General features: G+C 44.9%; 1 protein-coding gene and 1 long non-coding RNA gene across 2 annotated transcripts; one reads left to right on the top strand and one right to left on the bottom strand.

The window, feature by feature from the left end:
* The first annotated feature begins 3,687 nt into the window (after nt 1-3,687).
* On the top strand, nt 3,688-6,526 carry LOC121629704. Its single transcript, XM_041969434.1, has 2 exons — nt 3,688-4,514; nt 6,142-6,526. The coding sequence occupies exons 1-2, from the start codon at nt 4,050-4,052 to the stop codon at nt 6,322-6,324; spliced, it is 648 nt and encodes a 215-aa protein (XP_041825368.1). The 5' UTR covers nt 3,688-4,049; the 3' UTR covers nt 6,325-6,526.
* A 6,282-nt stretch (nt 6,527-12,808) lies between these two features.
* On the bottom strand, nt 12,809-13,130 carry LOC121629709. The gene is made up of 2 exons (XR_006008421.1): nt 12,967-13,130; nt 12,809-12,892 (listed from the first exon to the last, which is right to left on the bottom strand). It is a non-coding gene; the product is annotated as an uncharacterized LOC121629709 (long non-coding RNA).
* Nucleotides 13,131-13,479: the final 349 nt, after the last annotated feature.

Below are 13,479 nucleotides of genomic sequence, written 5' to 3'. Positions count from 1 at the left end.
CCTGCAGAGACAGACACACACATTTAACAGCAGGAAGACGGTGTGGACATACAAACAGAGGCTCAGCTGCTGATGTTAAACATTGATCAGGATTTGTCTTTTACTTACAGGTATCCAGGAGGGACCACTCAACCATCAACGAGCCAGAGAACTGGCAGAGAGTTCACCTGTAGACACAAACACACAGAACAGATGTGAAACAAGCTGCTGTGGTGACGTCCACCCACCAGCTCACACACACATACACACTTTCATCCATTTTAGGAAAGAGTGGGAACGGGAGACATGTTCACCTGTTTGATGGGATTCATCTAACCAGCTACTAGATGATTCTTTATCACCAAAACCGTTTCAAATTATTCATCTTTTTAAATAAACCATGTTTTTTTACCTTAGTGTTATTTTTGTCACTTTTCCGACTTCATTCATTTATGGCTTGATGCTCTACAAGTTTGTTGTTACTTAAATTATTGTTTTAGTTTCAAGTTGATTTACTTGAATTTAATTTTATCTGTTGCTACATTTAACACTTTGTTAAACCTGACCTCTGAGCTCTTAGAAAACAGATTTATTGATTTTTTTTTTATTAACATTTTTTACATGACAGAGTAACAAAACATTCTGTTAAACATCTTTTAACATAAATTGACCTTGACATATGAGGGGCTATCGTGTATAAAATATAAGACAAATATATAAAAACATAAGTGAACATAAATAAATAAGTAAATAAATAAACAAACAAACATGGGGTGTGACAGTAGCTACCTGATACAAAAACATGAGACAGTCATCAGTAAGGGAGCCTTCAGGAGTCATCCTGTTGGGTGGCTCTTAAAGTAATGTAAGACCAAAATGGTCCCCAGACCGGTGCAATAGTGTTGTCCCTGCTACTTAATTTGTAGAGCATACACTCATATGAGGCCATTTTAACCATCAGGTTGACCCATTCCTTAACTTGTGGGGGTTTTGGAGTTTTCCAGTGCTTAAGGATAACCCTGGCTGCTACAGAGATCCCAATTATAATAACGGAAAACTTCCCTTTTGATATATGAGACATCCGTCCTCTATCACCAAGCAAACAGAGTCTTGGACAGAGTGGCACTGTTTCACCCAACCAATCACTCAGGATTCGTACAATAATCAACCACAGGGGTCTTATAAATGGACATTCCCACAGACAATGTATCAGTGTACCTGCATCCTTTTGACATTTCCAGCACATAAAGTCACTTTTAAGACCCATTCTGTTCAGTCTCACTGGTGTCCAGTAATATCTCTGCATAATTTTGTACTGTGTAAATTTACCTTTACATTCCCTTATGTATTTTCCAGTCTGTGAAACAATTTTCATCCATTCCTCATCGCCGAACACGCACCCAATGTCCTTTTCCCACAAAACCTTTAAATTTTTACAGTCACTGCTGATGGCGTAGCTGATTGTTCTGTAAAAAGTGGAAGCGCGATGAGGTTTTCTTCATTTTGCTGTTTGAGTGACTTGACACAGTTCCTGATCTGCAGGTATTTCTAGAAATTTTCCTTTCCAGTCAGGTTGTATTTCTGCAGCAGTTCATTGTATGACATAAACACTACACCATCATAGAGATTATCCAGCGTACATATACCATGGTTATGCCAGCCCTTCCAGTAAACTGGTGTTGTCCCAATGCTAATTAAAGGGTTTTGCCATGGGGAGGAATACAACTGTTTACACTGTGACAACCCAATCAACCTGTGCACTTTTGTCCAGACGTCCCGTGAGTGTAACATGACAGGGTTTGTAGTTCTAACCGCACTCAGAGAGGCACTCAATAGGTGTGAAGGGGGAGGATAAATATTTTTCAATAATAGTCCAATCCAATTCATACTGTCCCATCCAAAGTTTAGCTAGTTTTGCCATCTCAGAAGAAATATAATATAATCTTGGATCCGGTAACCCCTAACCTCCCCTGTCTCTAGGTGCACATAATTTAGCCAGCTTAATTCTGGGTCTTTTCCTTTCCCACAGAAACACTTAATCAATGTGTCATATTGACTAAATATTGCAGGGGGAACAATGACAGGTAGCATCATTAAGGTATAATTGAACTGTGGAGACACAACCATTTTAATTACATTCACCTTCCCCCACAGTGTAAGTTTGATCTTTTCCCACTTGTCCAGGTTAGTCTTTATTTTTTGTAGAATCGGTTCAAAATTTAACACAGGCATTTCTTCTATTTCCCTGCTTATTGAAATTCCTAAATATTTCATTCCCCGAGGAATCCATTTAAAGCCGAATTTTGTCATTGTATTTCCATTACAAAACCCTGTGATTGGCATGGCCTCAGTTTTCGTCCAGTTAATTTTGTAACCTGAAACATTTGAGTATGATTGTATTGTTTCCATTAAATGTGGTGTTGAGTAATCTGGGTCTTTTAACAGGACCAATATGTCATCCGCATACAGTAGCAATTTATGTTGTTTGCCACCCCCCTCTACGCCCCTTATGTCTGCGTTCGCCCTTATAGCAATAGCCAGCGGTTCCAGCGAGATGTTAAAAAGCAGAGGCGAAAGAGGGCAACCCTGCCTCGTGCCCCTTTTAAGACTGAAGAAGGGCGATATTACACCGCTGGTTATGACTGACGCCCTGGGGCTGTTATATAGTGTTTTAACCCATGTAATAAAGTGGTTATTAAACCCAAAATTTGACAGTGCCGCAAAAAGAAAACCCCACTGAACACGGTCAAAAGCCTTCTCCGCGTCGAGGGAAAGAGCAACCATTGGACCATTTTTTTCCCTGTTAATGCTAATTAGGTGTATCAATCTGCTCATGTTGTCTGTCCATGATCTATTTTTCATAAAGCCCACTTGGTCTGGGTGTATGATAACCGGTAATACTTTCTCTAAGCGAGTTGCTAAGATCTTAGTTAAAATCTTGCAGTCTACATTGAGTAAGCTAATGGGTCTGTAATTAGAGGGTTGCAAAGGGTCCTTATTCTTCTTTGGCAGAACAGATATCAGGGCTTCGCCAAAAGTAGGGGGTAGGGACTGTAAAGTATACACTTCATTATATACCGCCTTTAGCACTGGAACCAGGATGTCCAAGAATTGCTTATAATACTCAACGGGAAGCCCGTCTAACCTGGGCAATTTCCCATTTTTCATACTAGATATGGATTTCCTAATTTCAGTCTCTGTCATAGGACCACCTAATAGGTCCGCCTGTTCAGCAGTCAATTTAGGTAGATTCAAATTGGTAAAAAAAAAAACTGTCATTTCTTCCTGTTTGGGATTTATGTCTGAGGTGTACAATGCCTCATAATATTGTTGTAAAACTTTATTCATTTCTTTGGTTGCCGTCATTGTTGTACACCCTTTTCTAATGGCTGCGATGAAGTTGCTGGAATTCCGTTGTTTTAATTGTCTGGCCAGCAGTTTGCCCGTTTTCCCCCCTTCTTCATAAAAGGATGTCCCCAACCTAAATAAAGTGTATTCTACTTTCTTGTTATATTTTTCCTGAAGTTCAAATTTGAGTTCACAAATGTTCTGATATGACTGATCCGAAAAATGTTGTGCCGGTTCCCTTTCGCGCACTCTAATTTGAGTCTCTAATTCTTTGATTTTACCTATATCCTCCTTCTTCTTTTTAGATGCATATGATTTTTCCCCTAATGTATGCTTTTGACGCTTCCCATTCAGTCTGTTACAATCTGTCCTGCCACTCCCCTGATTCTACAGCACTCCCTGTTCTTCTGCTCCTCCATTCACTCCTCACCTCCCTCATCCTCCACACCTGTTCCTGATCCACTCATTATAATCCAGTCAACCTGCCACACCTGTGTTCCTCTGTTCCCCAGTCCTTTATAAACACCAGCCCTTCAGTCACTCATTGTCGGACCTTGACCTACACTCAGCGGACTCACACCTACTCCCTTCCATGGTTCCAGTTCACAGTAAGATCTATTCTGTTGTATCCAGTCGTGTTAATAAAGAACGGTAACCTGCTCTTGTCTCCTGAGAGTCCTGTGTAACAGAAGGTCCGACCTAAACAAAATGTGCTGGAGAAGATGCATTCTGGTGAAACTGCTGCTGGACCTGGAGGTCTTCCTTTCCCCCAAGGACATCAGGGTGGTCCACACAGCATTGGAAAACTACGTGAACACACTGGCGGAGTTCCCCGGACCCGTGGAGAGGATACGGGTGTCGGTGGAACTGGTGACTCAGCTGGAGGCCAGACCAGCCCTCCTCCTTATCTTCCCGGACTTGGCCGAACTAGTAAAGGAGGCATGGGAAGTTTTTACGGAGGCTCAATTGGTGAATGTGGGGTTGAGAGCGCCACCAGAAACTCCCCCGGCTTCCACACCAGAGTCTGCAGCGTCTTCCCCGGCTTCCACGCCGGTATCTCCAGCGTCTTCCCCGGCTTCCACGCCGGTATCTCCAGCGTCTTCCCCGGCTTCCACGCCGGTATCTCCAGCGTCTTCCCCGGCTTCCACGCCGGTATCTCCAGCGTCTTCCCCGGCTTCCACGCCAGCGTCTGCAACGTCTCCCCCGGCTTCCACGCCAGCGTCTGCAGCGTCTCCTCCGGCTTCCACGCCAGCGTCTGCAGCGTCTCCTCCGGCTTCCACGCCAGCGTCTGCAGCGTCTCCCCCGGCTCCCAGGCTCACGTCCCCAGTGTCGCCTCCAGCTCCCAGGCTCACGTCCCCAGTGTCGCCTCCAGCTCCCAGGCTCACGTCCCCAGTGTCGCCTCCAGCTCCCAGGCTCACGTCCCCAGTGTCGCCTCCAGCTCCCAGGCTCACATCCCCTGTGTCGCCTCCAGCTCCCAGGCTCACGTCCCCTGTGTCGCCTCCAGCTCCTAGACTCACGTCCCCTGAGCCTGTTCCCCGGTCCTGTCTGGCTCTACAGCGTCCGACGCCACAGCCCCGGTCTGCACCAGACCTGCAGCCTTCTCCGCCTGCTTCCCAGTCCGGTCCCGCTCTACAGTGCCAGACGCCACAGCAACGGTCAGTCCCGGCTCTTCTGCCTCTGACACCACAGCCCCGGTCTGTTCCTGTCCTGCAGCCTCCCGTGCCTGCTCCCCGGTCTTCACCGGATCTCCCACGTCATACACCGATGCCACGGATTGTTCCTGCTCGGTCTCCGACGTCTGCTCCACGGGCTGCACCATTACCTCCGACACCAGCGCAACGGTCCTGCCCGGCGCTTGCCAGTCCAAGGTCAGCTCAAGTCTCCGAGGGGGTCTCAGAGCGAGACGCTCCTCTCCAGCCCCTGGTTCTGTCCAGTCTGTCTGTTCCTGTCTCCGAGGAGGTAGATGATTTCTGCGCTCCTCTCCTGCCAGTGGATTCAGTCTCCAAGGGGGTCTCCGAGTGGGACGCTCCTCTCCAGCCTCTGTATCCTTCCTGTTTCCTGCTTCTGTCAGTGCGACCTTCCCGTCGCCCGCCAGAGACTCAGCTCCTGTCTATGCGACCTCCCGGTCGCCCGCCAGAGACTCAGCTCCTGTCTGTGCGACCTCCCGGTCGCCCACCAGACTTATTATTAACATGTCTCTGTCTTCCAGAGCTCCTGTCTGCACCCCTCTCTGCGCTCCAGCTTCAGTCTGTGTGCCTCCCAGAGCTCCAGTCAGCGCGCCTGCCAGAAATCCTGCTGCTGTCAGCGCGCCTGCCAGAAATCCTGCTGCTGTCAGCGCGCCTGCCAGAAAACCTGCTCCAGTCAGCGCGCCTGCCAGAGATCCAGCCTGCCCGTCAGCCGCCAGAGATCCAGCCTGCCCGTCAGCCGCCAGAGATCCAGCCTGCCTGTCTGCCAGAGCTCCAGTCGACGTCACCCTCAGGCCGTCCGCCTGAGGTCCGGCTCCAGTCGACGTCACCCTCAGGCCGTCCGGCTCCAGTCCGAGCAGCCCTCTGGCAGTCCGCCAGGGGTCCATCCTGCTCTGCTGCCGACAGAGATCCACATAGCCTGTTCTCCAGAGCTCCGGTCCGAGCCAGCCTGTCCACCAGGGGCCAGCCCCAGGCCCACATGCCCTCCGGGTCGTCCTCCGTCCATGTCACGGCCCTGGTCTGCTCGTCCTCCGGGCCGTCCTCCAGAGATCCGGTCCAGGTTTTCCCGTCCTCCTGGACGCCCACCGACGTTTTGGTGTTTTGTCTCACCCTTGTGGTCGTCCGCCAGGGCTCCAGCTCCTGTCCTCACCGCCCTCCTGTCGTCCTCCCAGGCCGTCTGGAATCCGGCCTTCTGGAGGGGGGGGGGTACTGTTACAATCTGTCCTGCCACTCCCCTGATTCTACAGCACTCCCTGTTCTTCTGCTCCTCCATTCACTCCTCACCTCCCTCATCCTCCACACCTGTTCCTGATCCACTCATTATAATCCAGTCAACCTGCCACACCTGTGTTCCTCTGTTCCCCAGTCCTTTATAAACACCAGCCCTTCAGTCACTCATTGTCGGACCTTGACCTACACTCAGCGGACTCACACCTACTCCCTTCCATGGTTCCAGTTCACAGTAAGATCTATTCTGTTGTATCCAGTCGTGTTAATAAAGAACGGTAACCTGCTCTTGTCTCCTGAGAGTCCTGTGTAACACAGTCGACCTTTTGTCGACACTGCCCGTATTTATGTCTAAAAAGGACAAAAGATCTTCTTTTCTAGATGCTGTAAATGTCTCATCATGCATGACGTGTTTAGTCTCCATCTCCCTCTCTTCTCTGTGCTGTTATTTATATCGATCCCCAGCTCTATGGCGGCATGGTCAGACAGAGCTATTGCATTAATTTTGCAATACGCAACTTGTTTAGTAATGTTGTTATCAAGAACATGGCAATTCTCGAGTAGGATTCATGACAGTGTGAGAAAAAAGTATACTCTCTTTCGCGTGGATTTGTTAGCCGCCAGATATCTACAAGACCGTTATCCTCACTTAACATATGGATTGCAGCCCTGTCTTTAGGCACTAATGGGCTGGTAAACACGCTTCGATCAATAAAGGCGTCCCAGACCTGATTAAAGTCTCCTGCAAGGATAATATCCCCCTCCATGTCCCCCAGTATTTTATTTACCTCATGAAAGAAATTGGGGTGGCCAATAGTTGGCGCATAAATATTACACAGTATAATATTGCTACCATTTACGTTGGCCTGAAGACAAATCATTCTACCCTCACTATCTTTCTTTTGTTTAATTAAAGTAAAGTTGAGATTCTTGTGTATCAATATAGTGACCCCATTACGTCTGCTGGAGAAGGAGCTATGAAAAACATGCCCCACCATCCAAATTTCAATTTCATAGCTTCTTCTGCTCCAAAATGAGACTCTTGAATGAATGCAATATCTGCTTTGTGATGCTTAAGATACGCCATTATCTTCCCTCTCTTAGCAGGACTTCCACACCCCTTTATATTCCAACTTATAATTCTAATACATTTTGTAACCATAAAAAGAAAGTAATAACCATACTGCAATAGCCCCAGTCGAAAATAACAAAGTAAAAGCCACTCTCTATCACAGATTTCTTTGTCATGTCTACGTTTCCTTTAGCACAAACATATATGCAAAAATAAGAAAACATCAAGAGGGCCTTTTGGCCACTTCTTGTCCCAAAGAACAAAAATAAACAGGTAAAATGAAAAAGACATAGAACAGGTTATGGTCCGCGGGGTGCGCCCCGACCCAGCCAAAGACGTGCTCCCTCGGCTGCTCGTTGCCAGGCAACAGACCGAGCCAGCTCAGCACTCACCCGCAAAGAGTTCTTCATACTGTCCACCCGTCCCATAGTTGTCATCGGTCCTGCGGACGAATATTCGAAGTCGTTCACCCGTTTTGACCGTGTCTGTTAATGAAGTTTTCCGCCTCCTCAGCGCTGGTGAAGCCATGTGCTTATTGATTTAGTTTAATGAATTTAGCTCCAGTTGTTGTGAAATCTTCATTGATCAGCATCTTTATGGATAAAGTAGAATGAACATCTGTCAGTTCCCTCCACTCTCACCTGTTCCTCACTGTCAGCACCTACCTGAGGAGGAGAGGGGGGGGGGGCGGAGAAGGAGGAGGAGTAAGTGGAGAAACAGTAAGAAGAGGAGGAGAAGGTGGTGGAGCGGGAGAAGGAAGAGGAGTGATAAAAGAGGAAATAGTAGAAGGAGGAGGAGGGGGAGAGATAAAAGAGGAAATGGTAGAAGAGGGAGTAGGGTAAGATAAAGGAGGAAAAGGAGCAAGAGGAGGAAGAGGAGAATGAACAGGAAGAGGAGGAGAAGAAGAAGGGGGAGCAGGAAAAGGAGAAAGAGGAAGAGAACAGATAAAAGAAGAAACACTAGAAAGAGGAGGAGGGCAAGATAAAGGAGAAACAGCAGGAGAATGAATAGGAGAAGAAAGATGAGGAGAAGGAGGAGGAATAGGAAGATGAGGGGGAGGAAAAAGAGGAGGAGGAGAGGGAGGATGAAGCAGAGCTGGAGGAGGTCTGGTGTCCACCACCTCGAGCCCGACAGACCGCGAATACGCTGTGAGGATTTCCTGCAACACAGAAATCATTAAGCAGAAACTAAAGCAGGAAACACATCACACACACTCTCACTGCAGATTCATCACACTGACTGCAGACACAAACACATCACACACACTCTCACTGCAGATTCATCACACTGACTGCAGACACAAACACATCACACACACTCTCACTGCAGATTCATCACACTGTCTGCAGACACAAATACATCACACACACTCTCACTGCAGATTCATCACACTGTCTGCAGACACAAATACATCACACACACTCTCACTGCAGATTCATCACACTGACTGCAGACACAAATACATCACACACACTCTCACTGCAGATTCATCACACTGACTGCAGACAGAAACACATCACACACACTCTCACTGCAGATTCATCACACTGACTGCAGACAGAAACACATCACACACACTCTCACTGCAGATTCATCACACTGACTGCAGACACAAACACGTCACACACACTCTCACTGCAGATTCATCACACTGACTGCAGACACAAACACATCACACACACTCTCACTGCAGATTCATCACACTGACTGCAGACACAAACACGTCACACACACTCTCACTGCAGATTCATCACACTGACTGCAGACACAAACACATCACACACACTCTCACTGCAGATTCATCACACTGACTGCAGACAGAAACACATCACACACACTCTCACTGCAGATTCATGACACTGACTGCAGACACAAACACATCACACACACTCTCACTGCAGATTCATGACACTGACTGCAGACAGAAACACATCACACACACTCTCACTGCAGATTCATGACACTGACTGCAGGCACAAACACATCACACACACTCTCACTGTAGATTCATCACACTGACTGCAGACACAAACACATCACACACACTCTCACTGCAGATTCATCACACTGACTGCAGGCACAAACACATCACACACACTCTCACTGCAGATTCATGACACTGACTGCAGAAAGAAACACATCACACACACTCTCACTGCAGATTCATCACACTGACTGCAGAAAGAAACACGTCACACACACTCTCACTGCAGATTAATGACACTGACTGCAGACACAAACACATCACACACACTCTCACTGCAGATTCATGACACTGACTGCAGAAAGAAACACATCACACACACTCTCACTGCAGATTCATGACACTGACTGCAGACACAAACACATCACACACACTCTCACTGCAGATTCATCACACTGACTGCAGACAGAAACACATCACACACACTCTCACTGCAGATTCATGACACTGACTGCAGACACAAACACATCACACACATCTGATGCATTTTAGGATTCACCTCTTTAAAAACTACATCAGTCACCTGGACAAGGTCACTTCCCCAGAAAAGGAGTTCGGAGCAGAGGAAGCTACCGATTTAACTACATACTTTTACATTCCTGCAGAGCAACATGTACAAACGCTGCAATGTGGCCACGTCACCAGAGAAAAGAAGACACATATCAGATTTTACACATCAAACCTTTTAATTCTCAGCTGTGCAGCAGACTTGGACAGTAAACTGTCAACTAAAATATTCCTGTTTTTCTCAGGAATCTATTGTAGAGAAATGTCTGATTCTCTCATTACTGGGCACATTGTGACATGAACCTGATGAATTTAAAAGTGAGTCAGGTGACTTACCTGGACCTCCCTGCAGCTAACCCATAACAAATTTATTTAAAATGTACAAACATATATGATGAACTGAAATATTCATCCAGCTTCAACCACTTATCCAAGGTGGGGTTATGAGGGAGGCAGCTCAAGCAGAGAAGCCCAGACTTCCCATCTCCCGGACAATTCTTCTTCCTCCTTCCACCTCACTTCCTCAGGGAGCCATATCCAGTATTAAAAGTTTATTTTAATGCCGAAACAGTAAAGCAGCAACATTCGTTTTCATGACTGGGAATTGGGCTATTTAACTGCTCGGTAGACTGATAATTGCTAGCTTCTCTTTTGGCTCTCCTGACTCAAATGGGATAGTTTAATGTTCATTCTTTGAATATGGACTATTTTGTCTGCGCTCCACAGCAGCAGCGTCATCTGACCGCAGTAACGTGCCGTCTATCAGCTGTCATGTCAGCTACACCTGCGAGGCGAACCGTATTAGCTACCAAAGAAGAGAGTAACACAAAATATGAATTAAGGGGGTCATAAAACTCAGAAAGTGGGCCCAAAACACCGTCAACAGTGATGAGGAGGCGTTTATGCTCTTCCCGTCAGGTTTCCCGTGAATAACAGCTGATGAACGACACGTTACAGCGGTCAGATGCTGTAACGAGTCACGTGAGGCAAAATGCAGATGAAATAGTCTAAATAAAGATTAAATTATCATTTTTGAACCATAATTACCCTAACGTCCTCTTAATAACAAGCTGTAGGGGCCATGAAAAACGAGGCTGAACTTGGCTTCCGATTCGCGCAGCCTCCGATTCGCTAGTTAAGGGAAATTTTAAGGGACCCTTAACCCTCCGTTTTATTGATACTCAATGCCGTCAAACCTGTCTTAGATTATTCTACAGAGCCTACAGAATCTGAAAAATATAATTTTTGATTTGTGAAACCTTTCTCTGATTTGTGAAAATGCAATAAAGGGAGATTTCACTCATTTCTCTTCCGTTTTTACACACTATACCTGGTCCAGATGTTATAATATTACACTGAGTCAGGTCAAACCTGTCCTTGATTATTCTACATAGCCTACTGAATCTGAAAAACATAGTTTCTGATTTGTGAAACCTTTCTCTGATTTGTGAAAATGCAATAAAGGCAGATTTCACTCATTTATTTGCTGTTTTTACACACTATACCTGGTCCAGATGTTATAATATCACACTGAGTCAGGTCAAACCTGTGTTACATTATTCTACAGAGTCTACTGAATCTGAAAAACATAGTTTCTGATTTGTGAAACCTTTCTCTGATTTGTGAAAATGCAATAAAGGCAGATTTCACTCATTTTTCTGCCGTTTTTACCCATAAGACCTGGTCCAGATGTTATAATATTACACTGAGTCAGGTCAAACCTGTCTTACATTATTCTACAGAGTCTACTGAATCTGAAAAACATAGTTTGTGATTTGAGAAACCTTTCTCTGATTTGTGAAAATGCAATAAAGGCAGATTTCACTCATTTTTCCGCCATTTTTACACACCATACCTGGTCCAGATGTTATAATATCACACTGAGTCAGGTCAAACCTGTCTTACATTATTCTACAGAGTCTACTGAATCTGAAAAACATAGTTTGTGATTTGAGAAACCTTTCTCTGATTTGTGAAAATGCAATAAAGGCAGATTTCACTCATTTTTCCGCCATTTTTACACACTATACCTGGTCCAGATGTTATAGTATCACACTGAGTCAGGTCAAACCTGTGTTACATTATCCTACAGAGCCTACTGAATCTGAAAAACATAGTTTCTGATTTGTGAAACCTTTCTCTGATTTGTGAAAATGCAATAAAGGCAGATTTCACTCATTTATTTGCTGTTTTTACACACTATACCTGGTCCAGATGTTATAGTATCACACTGAGTCAGGTCAAACCTGTCTTACATTATTCTACAGAGTCTACTGAATCTGAAAAACATAGTTTCTGATTTGTGAAACCTTTTTCTGATTTGTGAAAATGCATTAAAGGCAGATTTCACTCATTTTTCCGCCGTTTTTACCCATAATAGCTGGTCCAGATGTTATAATATCACACTGAGTCAGGTCAAACCTGTCTTACATTATTCTACAGAGTCTACTGAATCTGAAAAACATAGTTTGTGATTTGAGAAACCTTTCTCTGATTTGTGAAAATGCAATAAAGGCAGATTTCACTCATTTTTCCGCCATTTTTACACACCATACCTGGTCCAGATGTTATAATATTACACTGAGTCAGGTCAAACCTGTCTTACATTATTCTACAGAGTCTACTGAATCTGAAAAACATAGTTTGTGATTTGTGAAACCTTTTTCTGATTTGTGAAAATGCAATAAAGGCAGATTTCACTCATTTTTTCCGCCATTTTTACACACCATACCTGGTCCAGATGTTATAATATCACACTGAGTCAGGCCAAACCTGTCTTACATTATTCTACAGAGTCTACTGAATCTGAAAAACATAGTTTGTGATTTGTGAAACCTTTTTCTGATTTGTGAAAATGCAATAAAGGCAGATTTCACTCATTTTTCCGCCATTTTTACACACCATACCTGGTCCAGATGTTATAATATCACACTGAGTCAGGCCAAACCTGTCTTACATTATTCTACACAGCCTACTGAATCTGAAAAACACAGGTGAATCTGATGCAAGAAACCTTTATTGGATCGTTTTTAAACAAGCCCACGCCTCTCCATGTCATTCCTTATTGCCATCTCCATGGCCTCCATTTCACTAGAAAAAGAAATCATATTTTTTGACAGAGATTTTGGGCTATTTTTTAAAGGACATTTAAATGTTTCACTAACCTCTCATCCAGTGGTCCATGATCAACCTCTGCCACTGCGTCTTTTGTTGTCATGTTCCTTATTTCTTCCAAGGCCTTTACTGTCACCTTTGTTACAGGTATCACATCCCAATTATGCATCCATATTATTGTCAGTGTTATTATGCTCATACCTCTACATTTAAAAAGACACCTATTGACTTACCTCTGGCAACATCACAACAAGGATGTATTTAAGCTTGTCATAGGACAGCATGGTGGAGACTTCATCTGAGATTTTTTCACAGTTATGAAGGAAGCCTGTCAGGTACTTAACTATCCTGTCCAACTGTTGGTCATCAAACAATATTGGAACCCACTTTTGTGTAAATTCAAAGTGGGGCTGATTCTCACCAGACACGACGGCCTGAAAAATAAATGTACTCAAACTTAACCGTACTGTTTGCTTGCTGGAGGTGGCATGGTCATAGTGATCACATAATGATTAAACGTTATGTGATGAACAAAAAGAAGAAGGCGTACCTGCAGTGTATCT

This window comes from Melanotaenia boesemani, chromosome 19 (genome assembly GCF_017639745.1).
Source record: "Melanotaenia boesemani isolate fMelBoe1 chromosome 19, fMelBoe1.pri, whole genome shotgun sequence".
NCBI lineage: Eukaryota > Metazoa > Chordata > Actinopteri > Atheriniformes > Melanotaeniidae > Melanotaenia > Melanotaenia boesemani.
The sequence above is the reverse complement of the archived record's forward strand: the minus strand, read 5'-3'. Positions and strand labels throughout refer to the sequence as shown.

Coding starts and splice junctions, on each gene's coding strand:
- LOC121629704 (XM_041969434.1), top strand. CDS start 4,050: ATGCATTCTGGTGAAACTGCTGCTGGACCTGGAGGTCTTCCTTTCCCC. Junction 4,515..6,141: donor TCCCCGGCTTCCACGCCAGC/GTCTGCAACGTC, acceptor GTCGTCCGCCAG/GGCTCCAGCTCCTGTCCTCA.